Consider the following 14,305-nt stretch of genomic DNA (forward strand, 5'->3'; position numbering starts at 1 on the left):
GCAGCTCAAGTGCTGCCTTTTGTTTGGCTCCCGCTGCTCCTCGCTCACCCCTCTGCTCTTCTCTCTCTATGTCTTACTGTCCGTGCAGTTTCTCCTCCTCTCCCTCTCCTTCTTTTTGTCCTGCTCTGCTCCTCTTTCTCATTGTGTTTTTTGCTCTCTCCTATACATTTGTCTTCTCCCGGCTTTTCATTTGTGGAAATTGGATGACACCACCTCTCCCTGAACCTGGCTCGCTCTGTCTCAGCTGAGCTATGGTTTGCTATTCCATGAACATCGGCACTACTATTTCTCTTCTCCCCTCCTCTCACTCTCTCTCTCTCTCGCTCTTATTTCTTTTCTCTCTCACACTGTTTGCAGCAGCAGATACTAAAATTGATGTGCAATTAAATGACTCCTCTAACTGAGGTATTTAATTCTTTCATTACTTGCAAAAGTGCATTTTCCCCCTCAGAACATAGCTGTATAAAACAAAGGAGAGGCAGGTTTTAAAACACGCTCACATCCATCCCTCTGAGCTTGGTAAACTGACCACACTACCTGACCTGTACGCCTGCTGATTGATGGACAGATAGCCTTGCCTCCTGAGTGGCTGACCACATGGGGAGCAGGAGGCAGTAACTGAGATAAGGAGAAGAAGAAAAGAAAAGCCCACTTTCCTCTTTGCCTCTGCTCTCTCTGTCCTTCTTTTGATTTTCCTCATCTGATGTTTTTGCCTCCCTCGTCTCCCTTCCCCCTCTTCCTCCTCATCTCTCTCTGGTGTCTCTCATCTTTTCCGATTCGGCGTGGTCATAAAACACCCTTCGCGCAGACACTTTGATAGTCAAGGTGAAATTGAAGCGTGGGGTCCCTGGAAGAGTTCTTCCTCTTTTGCATAATCAGCATTTACAGGAGAACTAATGTGCCAGTATTGCAGGAACATGATTGGCCTGTCAAGCAGCAGCCCGCGCCCGGCAATCCTTGCTCCTCATCATCATTGCATTGTCATTGGAGGACGCCCAAAGGAACAAATATCTCCCCTTTTGACTCCTCCTCATCTCCTCCCCCTGCTTTACCTGTAAAACCTCCATCCTATGAACGATCTCGATCCCCGCTCTCTAATATACTGCCTCAGTTGTCGGCATTCCAGGTTGTCAAGGGATATGAGCTGTGGGGTAAAGTGTTTACTGTATGAAATGTATTTGTGTATTTGTGAAAAGCTCATAAATGAAAGCAGACTTCAGTAAATGTGTATCCAAGCCTTCATGTATCAGAATTAGCTTTTATGAGAGGACAGTGATTTCAGCGAGGAAGGAAGGAGGGCCACATGGACTGAAATGTGGGTGGTGTTGGGCTACTTTTAGACTGAAAATGATAATATGCACAGAAAAAAACTGAAAACCCCGAGCAGCTTCTGGGCATCTTTGCTTTTACTCACTGTGGCTCATACTTAAAGTTATCATGGTACAGTTACTTTATCTCCCGTCTGGAGAATCCCGTGGTCATTGAGCCATCCATATAACAAGGTATTTTATCTGGTACGTGTCCCTGAATGTTAGTTGATCTGCCTTTGGAATAGATGGATGACGTGGTGTTCAAGCTGGTTCAGCCAGGTTCAGATGGAGCCTGCACCAGGACCCTCACTGTCCCAAGACAGTGTTTAAAAAAATGATGGCATCGCCTTTTTTGATGCAGTGCAACTGTCAGTGTGAACCTTTTTTTAATCACATATGTAACTGAATAGCAGGAAATAGACAGGTTTTGAGTGTGATGACTGTGATGGGGAGGGGCCAGGATTCACTGCGGAAGAGGGTTGTGCAAGGTACGGACCCTTAAAAACCATCAGTGAAAGGTCAACAAGGATTGTGCTGTATATGCAGCAAACATCTCAGTCAAGGAGTTTTATATTTATCTCTGCTCAAGTTATATTTGTACTGATTGTGCAGTATATACTGTAATCGTAGCTCCCTGGGGGAGGGAGGGTGTGTTGGGCGACCTGCTGTGCTGCCACGAGAGTCTGATGCCTGGATACATTTGACTGCAGACTGCAGGCGTGATTACAATAAGGGGTTACTGGATAGTGTGTTGATTCAGTTGAAGCCGTGACAGGAAGGCTTTTGAGCAGACCTGGCTATAAATTGTTTGCTGTTTTCAATGTAATGGTGCCCACAGGCACTTCACACACACTCTTCCTCCAAAGCCACCATGGTAAAGTTGAAAGTTATGAAATATTAAAGAGTTCAGTGTTGTGAGTCTATAACTCATTCTAGCAATGCTGGTATTATGTGTACAGAGCCTTTAATAATCGGCCCTGGCCTCCCCTGCTATCCTCACACGTAATTAAATGCAGACACACACTTGCCTTCCAGACTTGATTTGATATCATTTATTTATCACTGGGGCAAATGTCAGCTTGAATTCCTTCTAATTTTGGCCGTGCAGTTTGTGAGCGTTTTAGGCCTCTGCCTGCTTGATGCATAATCAATAGGAAATGTTTCTTGGACACTCACCGTGTTTTTTCTCTCTGCCTTCCAGGGCTCCCACCTCGCGCCTCTACGGATGATGTTCCTGATGACGGCTTGCAACGCTGAGAACAGGACAGCGGATCAATAGGAGTTTTGCTTCCCCTCCCTTCGTCCTTCTCTCTCTCCCTCCAACTGTCCATCCTCATTCCTTGACAGAAGAGCAGAAACATAAGAAAATCCTGACTTGGGACTTGGCACCACAGCTTACTCCTCATCCTCCTCCTCTCTTTCTCCTTCCCCACCCCCCTAAGCCTTGCCTCTAGCCAGCCCAGATATGTGTCCCCTAGCTCGGTCAGTGGCTTCCTCTGGCCAGGGGAACTTTTTTCTCCTCTTGGGACTTCTGATTATCATGAGCTCGTCCTTCTCTGGAGGCCAACCCCCGCCCTTCAAACGATTTGCCCCTGCTGAGTGGGGGCTTACACATTTGGCCATCCACAACAAAACTGGAGAAGTTTATGTGGGAGCTGTCAACTGGATTTTCAAGCTGTCTAGCAATCTGACCAAACTGCGCAGCCACATGACTGGCCCAGTGGTGGACAATGAGAAGTGCTACCCTCCGCCAAGTGTCCAGTCCTGCCCTCATGACCTGGCCCAGACCCCCAATGTGAACAAGCTTCTTCTCATAGACTATGCACAGAACCGCCTCATTGCCTGTGGCAGCACTTCACAGGGGATCTGCCAGTTCCTACGTCTGGATGACCTCTTCAAGCTTGGCGAGCCCCACCACCGCAAGGAGCACTACCTCTCCAGTGTGGCAGAGTCGGGTACCATGTCTGGGGTCATCATAAGCTCCCCCCACAGTCCGACCAGCAAACTCTTCATCGGAACCCCCATTGATGGCAAGTCTGAGTACTTCCCCACGTTGTCCAGCCGCAAGCTGATGGAGAATGAAGAAAATGCCGACATGTTCAGCTTTGTGTATCAGGATGAGTTTGTCTCCTCTCAGTTGAAGATCCCCTCAGACACTTTGTCCAAGTTCCCTGCTTTCGACATCTATTATGTTTACAGCTTCAGCAGTGAGCAGTTTGTCTATTATCTAACAATGCAGCTGGATACCCAATTGACTTCACCTGATGCCAGCGGAGAGCAGTTCTTCACCTCCAAAATTGTCCGCCTCTGCGTGGACGACCCCAAGTTTTACTCCTACGTAGAGTTCCCCATCGGCTGCACTAAAGATGGAGTAGAGTACCGCCTGGTGCAGGATGCATTCTTGGCTCGGCCAGGCCGGCAGCTGGCCAACTCTCTGGGGATCTCTGAGAATGAAGACATCCTCTTCACAGTCTTCTCTCAGGGTCAGAAGAATCGGGCCAAGCCACCCAAAGAGTCAGCATTGTGCCTGTTCACCCTGAGGAGGATAAAAGAGAAGATCAAAGAAAGAATTCAGTCCTGCTACAAGGGAGATGGGAAACTCTCCTTACCCTGGCTGCTCAACAAGGAGCTCGCCTGCATCAACTCGGTAAGCTCAAATCTGTTCTTTGTGCTATTTAGTGTCTGTTGAGTACATTCTTTACTTTTTCTTATCAGATAAGGCACACATATTATGGTTTGATGGTGCTGACATATACGCAGACAGCGTTAGTTAGTTAGGAACTAGTCTAATGGTAAAGTATGACACCATTGCTTTTGACAGACGTGCACTGCTCTTGTGGATGCAGCTTTTCCTCAAGAACATGACTGAAAATACTCTCACTAGCTTGCATGAGTATGCACACAAACAGGAGTCATTCAGATGTCAAATGCTACTCTTGATGTCGATTGGTTTGTGTCCCTGAAACCGCTGCTCTTATTTCTCCACTCTAACATTTTTTGGGTGCGCCTGCTAATTGAATCCTGGCCCACCCATGCTACATTCATTCATAAGGGCCGCTGCTGCAGGCCTGCAGTGATTAACAATATGAAGTGTGAAAAGCTCTTCTTTCTTTCTCTTGCCGTCTCCTGTTTTGCTTTTATTCTGCCCATTTTCCCTCTTTCCACAACCTCTTGGTGCTTTGATTTAGTCAGACAGGGGACATCATTAGGCCAGTCCCCTGGATTTGTGAAATGTCACTCAGGAGTAGTACCTGTGCTAACACATACGCAGACACACACACAGCAAAGTTCGGTGCACTGCAGTGTGAGATCCTGGGGGATAGCATGAGCTAGACTTGGTTTTTACTAACTGATCCATGGTGCATGGCCCTGCATGCGATACAGAGGACACCGCTCACACAGACACACATGCACTCACACTGGGGACCTGAAGGCACTGCACGGCAGCACACAGCCTAGTTTTCTCTATAGTGAACATATATACCAGCTCACATCCTTTATTTTCTCTGACCTTCATTCCTCATTCTCTTCTTCTCCCCTAGCTTACCCACTCTCTTCAGGCTGCATCTGCCTGAATCCTCTTATATCTTTGTTCCATCTATTAGTGTTTAGTGGGCCTCATTCTTCGTTTACCACCTGTCTCAGGGACCTCATCCTCCATCCTGTGCGCTCTTTAAATTCACCCATCCGTCCCTCTCCCTTAAAATAGCTTAATTAAAAAGACCTGTTTAAAAGCTTTCTCTTTAAATGTCAGTGCACACCATTTTTACCGGCAGGTGTCTTCGCTGCACACACACACACACACACACACACACACACACACACACACACACACACACACACACACACACACACACACACACACACACACACACACACACACACACACACACAAACCATTTACTGTGTGTTACATCTAATGGAGTTGGGATAAGAACAGCAGTCCTTCTCTGTGAAGGTCCTCATTAGCTTGAGTGCACAGGTGTGTTTTGTGTGGTAGCGTAAGTGATGTGAATGACCCAAGCCAAGTCCCCTTTAACCTCCCTCTCTTCCTTTCTTTTGCCACCCTCTGTAGATGTCTCTTTCCTGTTCAGTGGTAGTCTTCATTCTGTTTTGTGCCTTTCTTTCGTGGGGCCCATCACACTGACCATAGCTCTGTGGCAAACAAAAGCAGGCTGTCTCGTTTATTTCAATTGGACCTTTGCACTGGTGCGGCAGGAGCTCCTGGTGCGGGGTGCTGCCGTGCAAATGTGGTTTAGTACAACAGAATTTTTGTGATGCAGTGTAACATCACCCGCTAAGCCGCTGTGCTGGCCAGTCAAATACTGTATGTGCATGTGCACATGCCATGGAGATAACTGTACTGTGCTGATATGCTGCTTACCTCATCAGCATTTAGCCAGAGGAGAAAAGTATTGCTGTGTTGATAACTGTCAGTAGATGGACGTTCCAACCTCTGTGCGGTGTGTTGGCTTTGGTAAGACTGTAAACAGGCATAGTGCTTTGCTTTTTTTCTGACACGGCCTTACCGATGAAGACCTGTAGACCCTCTAACTTGTTGGAGGAGGAGAAGCAGAGCTTAAACATAAGAGATGGCTTCCATCTGAGTGTCCCAAGCCAAACTAGTGAGCCACCTAAACGGAATGCAGCCGGTATTTATTTTATTATTTCAAGCTGTTACACAAAAACTTCAAAAATGCTTTACTCAGATGCTCCCAACCCCCCCAGTCAGGCCTGTTACCATGGTTACTGGAGTTTTGTTAAGATTGCGTTCACTCCTAATTTATCACCATTTAAACATCTTCTCAAGAACTGTCAGCAACGATGATGTAATAGCCTCCAAGATAAGCTGATTGGCTGACCCCATGACAGCAGCAAGGCTGGAGGGGTCAGCCTTCGGTTAATGATGTCTGCCACGTTGCCCCTAAGCAGTGACCTAATGTCAGCTGCCCACCACTGACCTTAACCTCAGTCAGCGATCTGAAGGACCTCAAATCTGACCTCAGACGAGTGCCTGACATCATTTTTCAGTGTGGTAGCTGATGCTGTGCAACATAACTAAACATAAGAAGCACAGAGAAACACAGACGAGGCAGAGTCAGACCACAGAACTGAAATAACAAGAAGACATGGGAGATATAAACATGCATACTTTAACTTGAATGACTAGCCTGGATATACTCCCATGCCAAACAATGAAATATCAGTAACTGTACACGCAAAAAAAAAAATTTGGGTTAACTTTACCAAGAGTATTTGTTCCTTTTTTTATAGTGTTTGCTTATTTACCCAAGTAAAATATGCTATGGTCGAGAACCATTATAATCTACTTGTGGTGCTGCTATATAGACCCAAATCAGACCATTTCTAACCCAGTGGTTTTTGGTGTAAGAACAGTATGTCACGAGAGTAACTTCTTGTGGGTATGTGCTGTTATTACAAACAATGGCGTTTATAGTATATCTAAATTTAACATCGGCACAGGAAAACAATGTTAAAGGCTAAAATAAGAATGTACAGATTTTGAGTGCACAGTTTGATTTGATTCAATTGCCTTTTTCAGTTGCCTCGATGAATCAGGGTTGTGGATTGCAGTAGGTACACTATTAATAAATGCACCTAGTTTATTAGATAAGATACGATAAGATATATTCCCCACGCCACAAACTATGTTGTTACAGACAGCAGAAAAGAATAAAAAATCAATAAGAAATAAAGAAATAAGAAATTCAACTATATATGTATATTACATACAAAATGTGTACAGATGTTGTGTATTTTGATGAGAAAAAACACTGCCCATCCCTTTGGGGTTGTACTAGTCAGCTAATAGTCAATTGGGAGTCATTTCCCCACGTCTTTTCATCCATCTGATCCAGGAATATGAACTGACACTCTCCTCCACCGTAGCTGTCTATAGCTTAAGCTGCTGGTGTTCACTAAACCCCACCCAGAATTTCCCAGCTAACCCGGCCTCCCTCAGCCCCATGTGACTGTGGGAAAGGCTGTGTGATCCGGGGTTGGAGGGTGGATACTTTTAGGTTGACCCTGCCACAGAGTGGTGGAGAGGGTAAGGCGAGGGGAGTGGGAGGGAGGGAGGCCTGGACAGCTGTTAGCCACACAGCCATGATGGATGGCCAGGCGCTCTGTCAGCTCCCTGTGTGCAGTTCATATTAGTGCTGGGTCATAATTTCTAGCCTCTAGCCATCATTAGGATGATATGTTTATGGGCACAGTGAGATGGTGGCTGTTTTTCTGTAAACACAAATGTTTGGGCATATTAGAAGCAGCTCTGTGTGTGTTGGACGAAGAGCACACACACACACACACACACACACACACACACACACACACACACACACACACACACACACACACACACACACACACCATTCATCACCTCAGCCCTGTTACCTGGCTGTGTTTGTCTGCAGTGTGTGTGTGCGCCCATGTGTTTGTTTGTGTGTCTCTGTTTTGTCCCTGAGCTTTATTAGTGAACCCCTGACCTTCTCCCCGGTTAGAGAGTGGATCAATACAAACCATTTCCACACACACACACACACACACACACACACACACACACACACACACACACACAGAGGGAGAGATGCTAAGCTAGGGGAGTGTAAGATTCAAATACAGATGAGATGAAAGATAGAGTTCAGGAGACGAGAAAGACACAAAAGAGGAAGTGGAGCAGTGTTGTTGACTTTGTCCAGAGTTCAGCCACATTTGCAGGTTTCACTCTGACTTTACACCTTGCTCTTAACAAGTGATCCAGTCACAAATGACTATACTGCAGGCATGCGAGTGCAGGCTAAGTGATGCTACATTTCGAAAAACAGGAAACCAGAAGAGCAAGCTGCAGGCTAGATGAAGAATGCAGATATGCTCTTTTACTGTTAGTGCCTTGAAAATGTCCAACATCATCAGTCTTGAGGAGTCTGATGAGGAGCCATGTTTTGTGCTGCAGTCACGGCCGGCGAGCGGTGATGTCAGTGTTGTGTTTTGAGAGATGGCAGTTTGGATTTGACTGGAAAGATTGATCTCTGGAAATTGATTTGAATCAAATGTCAAAACATATTTGAATACAGTTGTAAATCTGCTTTACAACAATGTTTCGTTGATTTTCCACGCAACATTTGACAAAAGCGGCTTCATTCCAATCTGTGTAGGTTAAAAAAAATTGCGTGAGTCTCAGCCTGCCCTCGTGAGCAAGACGACGATGCAAGGGAGGGCGACACCAGAGCGGTGATTTTAATGAGAGAGGGATAAACAGAGTAAGAGAGACGGAGAGATTGAGCAGACAGCCGAGGGGAGAGAGCAGCGGGCCTTTCACAGCCAGGGTGTGCTCGAAGGAGAGGCAGTGATTCACCGACCAACAGAAGAGGAGGGCGTGAGGAAGAGTGATAGCCCCAGAAATCTTTTCACCGCCACTGCCAAGAACAGTGGGAAAAAAGGGCGTGTGACAGAAAGAGGGGAGAGCGATGGAGGGAGGAGAGGAGAGGAGAGGAGAGGAGAGGAGAGGAGAGGAGAGGAGAGGGTGATTGAACGCTGGCTGCTACTCAAATAGTATCATGTCCGTCACCTGGACACCACACTGTCCTCTTCAGCAGCACGCCGCTCTCTCTTCTCAGCTCTCGTGTGTGTGTGTGTGTGTGTGTGTGTGTGTGTGTGTGCGTGTGCGTGCGCGCGCACGTGTGTGTTGTTTGTCTGTTGTAGCTCATCTGACAGGGCGTGTGTGTCTGGCAGTAGGTGCTATAGCAGTGAGAACTTGGAGCAGGACCAAACCCCTTTAGGTGTGTGTTTCTGAAATATCACTGAATTTAAAGAGGTGAAGGCAGGTTAGATAAAGCCAAGGAATTTCTTGCTCAGGGGTCACTTTGCAGAATATGTTTTCTTACTCGCTAAATTTATCGTATTAAATGGTAATTTCCAGCTGTTTTTCTCCACAGCAAGCCCAACATCAAACTAGCCAGCGGTAACCTTTTAGGTTATTAGAAGGCACTTATTTAGTTACAGAAAGTCATGGAAAAGTCATGGTGTTTAACACTGGGGCAGCGGAGGAACCGCGGTCACATTAGCTTCTGAAAGCTCTCTTTGAATCTCTTTAGCCCACTACACAACAGCCCTGCAGATGTAGAGATGTCCCGTGACAATCTCCAGTATTGGTTTGTGGTCTGATGAAGGCGCTTCATACCGTACGTTTATTGGAGAAGAATCATTTCCAATGTAAAACATAGTGCTCTGGGCCACTGGCTGTCAAAACAAACCTTTGTGCTCTGTTAAAATCCCTTCACAGAGAAATACAAATAAATGAATATTTACTAGAAGACTGAAGTTTTAGGACCGACTTTGTATGTGTTGCTGTTTGTAGGAACTACATTTGAAAGAGAGTTTTTGTTTGTGCTGTGAGTACAGAGTGGACAGTGTCTGAGCCCTCCTGCAGCCATGGCCTAACGAATTGTATATGATAAGCCTGCTTTAACTAATCTGCTAGAAAAATAGGAATATTGTTTTTAAGAGCTAAAATCATCACTTTCTCCTGATTCCCCCAAAAATGTGTAAAATGTGAATTAAAACTGAATGCAGTCAGTGTTCCTGAGCTCATGTGTTCATCTCCTTTATCCAATCATGCGTTCGCAAAGTGGTGAACCTCTCTCCATCCTCGCTTGCGAATGACTGAGCCTTTCCAGGATGCCCCTTTCAATAATAAATCATGATACTCTCACCTGTTACCAATGAGCCTGTTTACCTGTGGAATGTTCCAAACAGGTGTTTTTGGAACATTCCACATCTTTCCCAGTCTTTAGCTGCTCCTGTCCCAACGTGTGTGAAACATGTTGCTGCATCAAATTCAGAAGTTGATGTGATTAAACATAAAATATATTGTCTTTTTTAATGTTTCCAGTTGAGTAAATGTCAAAAAGGATTAGCAAATGATCACAGTCTGTTTCATTTGTTTTCACAGCATCACTACTTTTTGGAAATAGTAGTTGAAAGTTTGGGACTTGGGGAAAAAAGAACATTCCTTCTCGTCATTGCATCGGTACTCGTCTCTGCATGAGGCTCATATCTTACTCAAAGACTATTCAGCATGTCAAGCTGCTTTCTCTCAGTCACCAGATGGATGGCAAGGTTTTGAACTTTGTCACGAGCCAGTGCATCAATCAATTGGAGAACCAGTTGTAGCAAAGAAATCAATCAATCAATATCAAGTTTTCCTTTTTCTGATGCTGCATTGGCCAGCTGTTGCGTCACCATCGGTGTCAAAGGTGAGTTTTGACGGGGGACGTGAAATCGATATTGAAGCGATCGCTTGTGCGTGGTAATTATTTGGGTTTTTGGTAGCTTGTTAGCGATGGTGCTCGTCGTTGTGGTGGTTCTCATGAAGCAGTGCTGGTGGTGCTGCGATGTGTTGTTTCTCTGAATGTGTTTTCTTTTGCATAAAGTCTATTGCTGCTAATAATAAACTGCTTTGTTGTGTTGATTGAAAACGAGCAGATATTTGCTCTTGGCACTTTAAGTTGTGCGCCTTTGGCTCATTCAGAGTAGCTGCCGAGAGGAACGTGGTGATCAGAGTAAGTAACGTCCTGTGGCGAGCTGCACCCTGGAGACTGATTACAGCTGTACAGCAGATGCAAATGTTGGAGCCGATGCCTGTCCCTGTGGCTGATAAGAACGTGTGCTATAGGAGGGTGTTTTACTACTCTCTGAACTGAGTTTCTAACATCCTGTATTTGCTCTTAGACTGAATTTTTGGGTTTTGTTTAAGTTCTTTAAACCTGTAATATTTATTTGGCAGGAAAAATGAAAATGGAATATCAGGTTTTCTCTCTGCAGATTTTCATTACGCTGTTACAGAGAAGACAAAGAGGAATTGACCTGCTCCTAACCTTATTACATCCATCATTATGAATATCATCTAATGAAAATATCTCAGCTGTGGTCTGTATAAAACACAGTCCTATTCTGCAGACTTAATTTAAAAGGATGTGCTGGCAAATGCATTTAAGTAATTAGACCTGATTAATTGAGCCAGGGTTGATGAGCAGAGTTAATTGACAGTCTAAATGAGTTGAGCTAAGAGACACTTATTGGGGCAGGTTGTCTTCTATGTTGCTGGGACTCATGGGTCATGTTTCGTTTAATATTTGGTGATTTGATTTGAAATTGGGAATTTACTCATTTGTATACAGGATCGACTTTTGATTGCATCGCACTGCTGTGTGTATGTGTATGAGAGCGAGCGAGTGAGCGAGCGAGCTAACAATGACACACCCACTCTGTGCTCAAATGTGGCTCTCATCCCGTTATTAAAGGACAATAGAAAACCGTTTGGAAAAGACCCCATGCAGACTGTGTGTGAGCTGCTTAACTCACTCTTTTCTCTGACCTTCTCTCTCTCTCTCTCTCTCTCTCTCTCTCTCTCTCTCTCTCTCTCTCTCTCTCTCTCTCTGAGGAGTGTTTAGCTCAACAAATCCCCATCTCTAGCACCACTCTAATGATACTAATTGTTAGTGTAATTATGTATTGATCTGCACTGTGTGTGGGTGGTGTGTTGCATACATCATTATCAGGAGTAATCAGAAAATGTGGGGCAGGAGTTGTGCTGGTGTTGTGCATCGCAAGCGTCTCTCTTTGTTTGTTTGCTTAAGTTTTATTTATGTATTTTAGCTGTGTTCTTTGGTTCCCATGTAGGTGAGCTGAATTTATGCAGGTCTGCTGTTCACAGTCATCCACCCATCATACATGTGGGTTCAGATACCAGCAACAACATCCTGGCTCTCATGTAGGAATAGATGCATTTGGATGCTTCCCAGTATAACCAGTTCAGATTATGCTTTGTCAAATACATATTTTGAGCAAGTGCAAATGAGCTGTTTCACTGTAAGACGAACGGACCAGCTGGCTGAAATGTCGGATTTCTATGTCTTATGTTGAACATTGCTGGAACTTACACAGTAATCATGCACTTATTTAATGCCAATTAGCATGTCTTGGGTTCGGTGACAGGTGACATTTAAATTTCTTTTGAGACCTTTAAATCTACTGAACTGCTTTCCACCACTGGTCACCGAGCAGCCCCATCAGAGCAGTCGGAGGTTAAGCGCTTTCTTTAAGGAAAAGGAAAGAAGTGTGTTACTTACTCATTTCTCCTGCCCACATTTCCCAGCTGGTCTGGGGATTTGAACTGGTGATCTTTTGATCGCGAGGTCGGTTCTTCTTTGAGTGCGTATTCGGCCACGTTTCTTTCCGTTCATGCTCCATACAGAAGATATTACTCCTCCTCTGTCTCTCCCATTCAGCTGGATTGCCGTCTAAACATGTGGTGACAGCTTTTGGAAGCAGCTCTCTGAATAGATGCCAACTCCTTGAGGTTTCACTGTCTGCCTGGAGTGCACTCAACATAGAAATTACTACCCTGCAACCCATGAATACCGAATTGGTGCAGTCATCTCTTTTTCTAAATTATTGATCAGTGAGGATCCAGTAACATATTCAAGAAAACAGCTACAGCATTTTGGACCGAAGCAGTTTGTAGATTGTAATTAGGTTGGAGAAAACTGCATTTCTTCCTCAGACCTTTTGTGCGTCTTATGTGTCTAGTCTTGAATTTTCAATCATCAACCTCTATAAACACTCGAGGTAGGAAACACTTTTCCCTCAAGATCTTGTTAATGCACCGTGCATTTCGTGCAACACCTTTGAGACACAACCAATGAGATACACTCGGCATGGAGTCAGTGGTCTCAGATTTTCACTTCTTATTGTCCTAAACACAGAGGCTGCTTTAGAGGTGTGTGAGCGTGTCTGTGTGTTTGTGTGTATTGCAAATCACTGACAGTCTTTATGGTTATTGGAGTGTTTATTGGCATCGAGCAACAGGTTAAACTAAATGAAATCATCAGCTAATTTATAGAAAATTGCTGATGAGTGTCACAGCCTCTGAAGGTTTAAAATAGTTAACTGCTAAATTAAAGTGTTGACTGTACAACGGGGTGAATTACCATCATGAGATGAATAATTCTGAAGCATGAATTGCTTTTCGATTGTTCGTGCTGAACAGATGAAACAACATCTCTAAATCATAAATATCACAGTAACCAGAGGAGCCTCTTCCAGGATACATATGTATGTGTGGGAATCACCTGTTCAGTCCTCGAGTTGAAGCAGGCGGCAGCATAATTGGAAGCAAATCTGTAAATGTCATTTTTCTCTTGTCTTCACAGTGAAATTGTTACATCTAGAAACCCAGCAGCTTCATGACAGCGATGCATCATACAAAAAAGATAAATGTTGATGTATATCCTGGCTGTACTTGTATGTGTGTTTGTGATATCTGTGTGTCAGTGTGTGTTTGTTGTTTCTAACAGCTGTGAGTCACTGCTTTTGAGTCGAGGTGTTAGTGCTGCTGTGCACTGAAGAGATGTCAAAGTAAACCGGAATCATGAAGCCTGTAATACACTTTGACCTGGTTTGAGGTCAGTTGGTGGTGTGTGTGTGGGTGTGTGCCTATGTGTGTGGCTGCCACAGTATGTCTTTCTTTAGCAGTGATGTCAGCTGACTTTGACCACACACACACACACACACACACACACACACACACACACACACACACACACACACACACACACACACACACACACACACACACACACAAGCGTGCAAACTTTGCATTATGAATGTGTAGCTGTTGATCAGATACTCAGGACGATCTTCTTTATTCTCTTGTGTGTGAATCAACACAAGGGCGCGTCACACAAACTCTGCAGCATTTCTTGTGTTTATTCCTCTTGAATGTCTCCCTGAGTTCAAGGCCCCCTGCTGAGATTTCTGGGTAATTTATGAGCTGCCCTCTCTCAGAATCCCTCACTGCACTTGGAGCCAGCAACATGCTCACACAGATGCAAACACACACATCATGTAAAAGGCACCTGCATCTGCCAACATACCCGTAGTATTGTGTGTGTGTGTGTGTGTGTGTGTGTGTG

General features: G+C 44.8%; 1 protein-coding gene across 5 annotated transcripts in view; it reads left to right on the plus strand.

Annotated features, from left to right (window-relative positions):
• The window catches only part of plxna1b (plexin A1b), a 186,512-nt gene that overhangs the window by 31,586 nt on the left and 140,621 nt on the right, over window positions 1–14,305 (plus strand). For all 5 annotated transcript variants that reach the window (XM_070959932.1, XM_070959934.1, XM_070959933.1 and 2 more), the window contains exon 2: window positions 2,512–3,957. In XM_070959932.1, the coding sequence (XP_070816033.1) occupies window positions 2,776–3,957 (1,182 nt within the window). In that variant the 5' untranslated portion in view covers window positions 2,512–2,775. The remainder of the gene's footprint in view (window positions 1–2,511; window positions 3,958–14,305) is intronic.

This window comes from Chaetodon trifascialis, chromosome 3, assembly GCF_039877785.1.
Source record: "Chaetodon trifascialis isolate fChaTrf1 chromosome 3, fChaTrf1.hap1, whole genome shotgun sequence".
Lineage (NCBI taxonomy): Eukaryota > Metazoa > Chordata > Actinopteri > Chaetodontiformes > Chaetodontidae > Chaetodon > Chaetodon trifascialis.